Source organism: Tiliqua scincoides, chromosome 5, assembly GCF_035046505.1.
Source record: "Tiliqua scincoides isolate rTilSci1 chromosome 5, rTilSci1.hap2, whole genome shotgun sequence".
NCBI lineage: Eukaryota > Metazoa > Chordata > Lepidosauria > Squamata > Scincidae > Tiliqua > Tiliqua scincoides.
Genome location: NC_089825.1, coordinates 95,059,210 through 95,064,212, shown reverse-complemented (window position 1 = coordinate 95,064,212; position 5,003 = coordinate 95,059,210). Strand labels below are relative to the sequence as shown.

The 5,003-nt window shown below is 47.0% G+C and overlaps 1 protein-coding gene across 1 annotated transcript; it reads right to left on the bottom strand.

Annotated features, from left to right (window-relative positions):
- Positions 1 to 3,803: 3,803 nt before the first annotated feature.
- LOC136652389 (olfactory receptor 5G3-like) lies at positions 3,804 to 4,766 on the bottom strand. The gene has a single exon (XM_066629326.1). The coding sequence runs from the start codon at positions 4,764 to 4,766 to the stop codon at positions 3,804 to 3,806; it is 963 nt and encodes a 320-aa protein (XP_066485423.1).
- Positions 4,767 to 5,003: the final 237 nt, after the last annotated feature.

Sequence of the window (5,003 nt, the reverse complement as noted above, 5' to 3'; positions counted from 1 at the left end):
ATTTGAGGGAAGTCCGCCCGTCGGAAGTCAAGGGTTTTTGTTAGAGATTTGCCTGGTATTCTTCCCCCAACGTGCACGTCAAAACGGATCGCAGCATGATCACTGTTCCCCAATGGCTCAGTAACGTTTACATCTCTAACCAGGTCCTGCGTACCACACAAAATTAAATCCAGAGTCACCTGTCCTCTGGTGGGCTCCGTGACTAGCTGATCTAAGCCACAGTCATTTAGCACGTCAAGAAATCCGGTTTCCTTATCGTGACCAGAACACAAATTGACCCAGTCAATATGAGGATAATTGAAGTCCCCCATGATTACAACCCTGTCCTTCCTTGTCACCTCCCTGATCTGTTTCCTCATTTCAAGGTCCCCATCAGATTTCTGGTCTGGAGGACGATAGCACGCCCCCAGTATTACATCGCTGCACAAGCCTGGTAATTTAACCCACAGAGATTCTACGGTGGAGTCGGACCCACCTTCAGTCTCTACTTTGCTGGATTCTATCCCTTCCTTAACATAAAGGGCCACCCCACCTCCAACACGCCCCTGCCTGTCCCTCCTGTAGAGTTTATAGCCCGGGACTGCGGTATCCCACTGATTCTCCGCATTCCACCAGGTTTCCGTTATGCCCACTATGTCAATATTTTCCCTTGTCACCAGACATTCCAGTTCTCCCACCTTTGCTCGTAGACTTCGGGCATTCGCATAAAAGCATTTATACACGGAATGCCCCAGGATGGGCTGCTTATTCGCTCCTTTGTCCCCGCATCCTCTCATTGTGCCAAACCGTCTATCACATCCCATCACCCTACCTTTCCCAATTTCTTCTCCTACCCTGCCTTTGTCTTGTTGTTCTCTAACCTCCCCATCCTCATCCCATAGGGATGAGGAGTCCCGAACCGGATGCCCCTCGGCTCCTGTCGGCCTTCCCCCAGGGATCAGTTTAAAAGCTGCTCTGCCACCTTTTTAATGTTATGCGCCAGCAGTCTGGTTCCATTCTGGTTCAAGTGGAGCCCGTCCCTCCACTTGGAGGTCTCCTTGAAGGAAGGGGACATTTGTTCCCTTACCTGGATTAAGCTCCAGCAGCCACAATAGGACCACTTGGATGTGAGCCAGAAATATTGCTGGAGCCACCCCGTGTCTGGCTTCCAAGCCTAGGAGGGGGGATAGGATACAGTGGTAGCCACAGCCACTATTCTTGCTCCCCTGGGCCTGATCTGCCCCCTCCCTTGCCCCATAGAGTTTAGGCACGTTGAAGCTTACTTAGGGGAATGGAACATTTGTTTCCTAGCCCCTGGATAAGCCCCAGCTGCTGTCATGGGTCAACTCAATATTGCTGGCGTGAGTCCACGTTGACCTGGGAAGGTGGATCAGGTCTAGGAAGGGATTAAGGATTTGCCAGGTGCAGCTGCCACCAAACCCACTCCCTTCCCATGCCCAATCCACCATCCACCCCACAATATATCCTCGCCATTGTGTCCACCGCCACCCTCACCGTGTCCCTCCTGACCTCTGTGCACTCTTACCAGCACTAACTGGCATCTTGGGCCATCTTTGCACAGACCTGGCTGCAACAGCTGCAAAGTGTATAATGCCTGCAGAGTGCACATTCCACCAGCATGTGACCATAGGATTGGGCTACAGGTTAAGAAAATGAACATTAAAAATAAAGCATGCATGTCCTATGCATGTCGACTCAGAGGTAACAACCATTGTTACAATCAATCAGGCTTCCTCCTAGGAGAGTGTGTATAGAATTGGAGCCATAGCCTGTGCAAACAAGTTAGAATGTTCTCCACTTCTCATTCAATCTGCTGAAAACACACACAGTTCTATCTAAGAGGTCTTCTGGGGGGGGGGGTCCGTGTGAGGGGAGGGGAAATGAGAGTACACAGCCTCTATTATACATGTAGTTTTAACTTCTCTGTTGAAAGTGACTGAAGCTATGCATCTATAGCCTATTCCATTGTACTTTACATGATAATGAGGGAACGCTGGGGCAAGGGCATCTGCCCAGTTTCAAAGAGTAAGAGCGTGATGGGATTTTTTTGTTTGTCTTATTTTTTTGTAACTTAAGCCATTTTTGCCTGGCCCACAGGTGTACACATTTGGTCCCTGTTGCATATATGCAATGTTGGGCAGAAACAACTTAATGATGGGTGACCTATGTAACAATATAGAACATGAGGCCAGAGTTGGCAACCTTCAGTCTTGAAAGACTATGGTATCGCGCTCTGAAAGGTGGTTCTGGAACAGCATCTAGTGTGGCTGAAAAGGCTGATTCGGGAGTGACAATCCCTTCCACACTGGGAGCAAGTGCAGTCTGTCCCTGGCCTGTCTCCCTGGCTATGGGCCTTCCTTCTTTGCCTCTTAGCCTCAGACTGTTGGCCAAGTGTCTCTTCAAACTGGGAAAGGCCATGTTGCACAGCCTGCCTCCAAGCGGGCCGCTCAGAGGCCAAGGTTTCCCACTTGTTGAGGTCCACTCCTAAGGCCTTCAGATCCCTCTTGCAGATGTCCTTGTATCGCAGCTGTGGTCTACCTGTAGGGCGCTTTCCTTGCACGAGTTCTCCATAGAGGAGATCCTTTGGGATCCGGCCATCATCCATTCTCACGACATGACCGAGCCAACGCAGGCGTCTCTGTTTCAGTAGTGCATACATGCTAGGGATTCCAGCACGTTCCAGGACTGTGTTGTTAGGAACTTTGTCCTGCCAGAACATGAGGACTGGGATGGCATTAACTTGATGTCCAACAGTGTCCACCTGTTCAGGTTGATCTCTGAACCCTCAGACCATCTGTAAGTGGTAACACACCATGCACAATCAGCAGACATGGGGGTTCAGTTGAGGTCTCTGCCCCAAGGTGTCTAGCGGCCCAGTGCCGGCCCTATATAAGAATATGTCAGTGACAAATTTGAGGAATATAGCAGCAGATAAGCTGTAGTATGGGTGACAAGCTGTGCTTCCCACTCCATGTTCCATGACAGTCAAAGGAGACAGTCATGGGACAAATTGAGACCGCCCAGAATTTTCAGAGAAACCATCCCCTCTCCCACCTCACAGTACTTCAAAATCCTTTGCTGGAAACTGCAAACTGTTTGTTGAATAGGGCTCATAAAAGTCACTTTTTCTCCACTGGTTTCTGTAAAACAAGTGGAAGGAGAAAACTGCTGGACGAAAACCTACCAGGGGACTCTGGTATTCTTCACAGTTTTGTTTTGTTTTTAATGAACACTTTAACATGTACCTAAGGACCACAGATGATAACAAAACATTCTTTAGGTGGCATTGACCTTTTGATGTAGAGGACAAAAGTCCTCTGCATTTCAGACGTTTAGAACCGGGACCCACTTTTTAGAATGAGAATCTGTCAGGACCCATCAGAAATGACGTCATTAAGCAGGAAAATGTTTAACAATCCTAGGCCGCAATCCTACCCACATTTACCCAGGAATAAGTCTTGTTTACTGTTAAAAACATATACATAGTAGCCTGTTAAAAGTACAGATATGTAACACTTCCCCAAATGCAGTCACATCCCATGATAGCATCAACTCTAATATATTAAAAATAAAATATTGAAATGAATGGGAACCCACCTGAAATTGGCTCACCACCCACCAAGTGGGTCCTGACCCACAGTTTGAGAAACACTGCTCTGCATCATAGTTGTAAATTTCTGCAGTCATTATTTGCAATGAATAATGCTTTCTAATTCATAGAAAGCCGAACAATGCAGGAATATTTGCAGAGGTACAAGGTTTAACACAGTGGTTCAGCCCTGTCATAGCCTCCCAATCTTACACTACATTGCATTAACAGCTTGCTGACTCTTACATTTGCTGACTGTTCTCCTCCAAGCTTCCTTCACCTCTTTGTTTCTCAGGCTATATATAAGAGGGTTAACCAGAGGTGTCAGGACAGTGTAGAAAACAGAGAAGACTCTGTTCAGTTCCTTTAGTAGTTCTGTTCTGGGCAGCACATAGACAATAATGATTGTTCCATAGAAGATGGACACAACCACCAGATGAGAGGAGCAGGTGGAGAAGGCTTTTTGCCTCCCCCTGCTTGATGGAATTCTCAGGATGGCAAGAATGATGTAAACGTACGATGTTATGGTTAAGATGAAGGCTGGGAGCGTGCAAATGGATGCCAGGATGGTCAATGCAAGCTGTGCCTTGTGGGTGTCAGTGCAGGACAACTGGAGCAATGGGAGGAAGTCGCAAAAGAAATGCTCGATTACGTTGTGGCCACAAAAGGTGAGCTCCGAGATGAAAATGATCAATATTGTATTTTCAGCAAAGCCGCAAAGCCAAGATGCAGCCATCAGTTGGAAACAAACCTTCTTGTTCATAATGTTTGCATAATACAGAGGCTTGCATATTGCAACATAGCGATCGTAGGACATTGCCGAGAGGAGGTAGCATTCAGATGCTGCTAAGGAGGCAGCCAGCCACAACTGCACGAGGCAGCCGTGAACAGGGAGAGTCTTGTTCTCCGTCAAGAAACTGGCCAGCATTCTGGGCAAAATGGTGGAGGTGTAGCAGGTCTCCAGGCAGGACAAGTTCCCCAGAAATAAGTACATGGGGGTGTGGAGATGGTGATCAATCATAACTAGGAAAGTTATGAGGATGTTTCCAGCCATGGTCAGAGTATAGATGGCCAAGAAAAGAATGAAGAGAAGGATCGGTGGATGCTGGAAATCTCCAAACCCAAGAAGGAGAAATTCTGTTGTGATGGTTAGATTTTTCCATTCTGATTGCAGCATGTTTTCTGTTGGCAAAGGAAATACAAGTCCTACTTTAACTTTTATGATTCGCATAATTACCCCATCAAAAATTTTGAGATTCTGACATTAACGTTTTAGTTGAGAGTCTCTGTGTTGAATGGGTGTATATAGTCCACCTCCCTTTGGGAGATCCTCATTTCTTTTCCACTTTTAGTGAAAAAAAACCCTATGAAGTGTGAAAGGGATACGTGCATCTCCTGAAAACTCAGAAATATA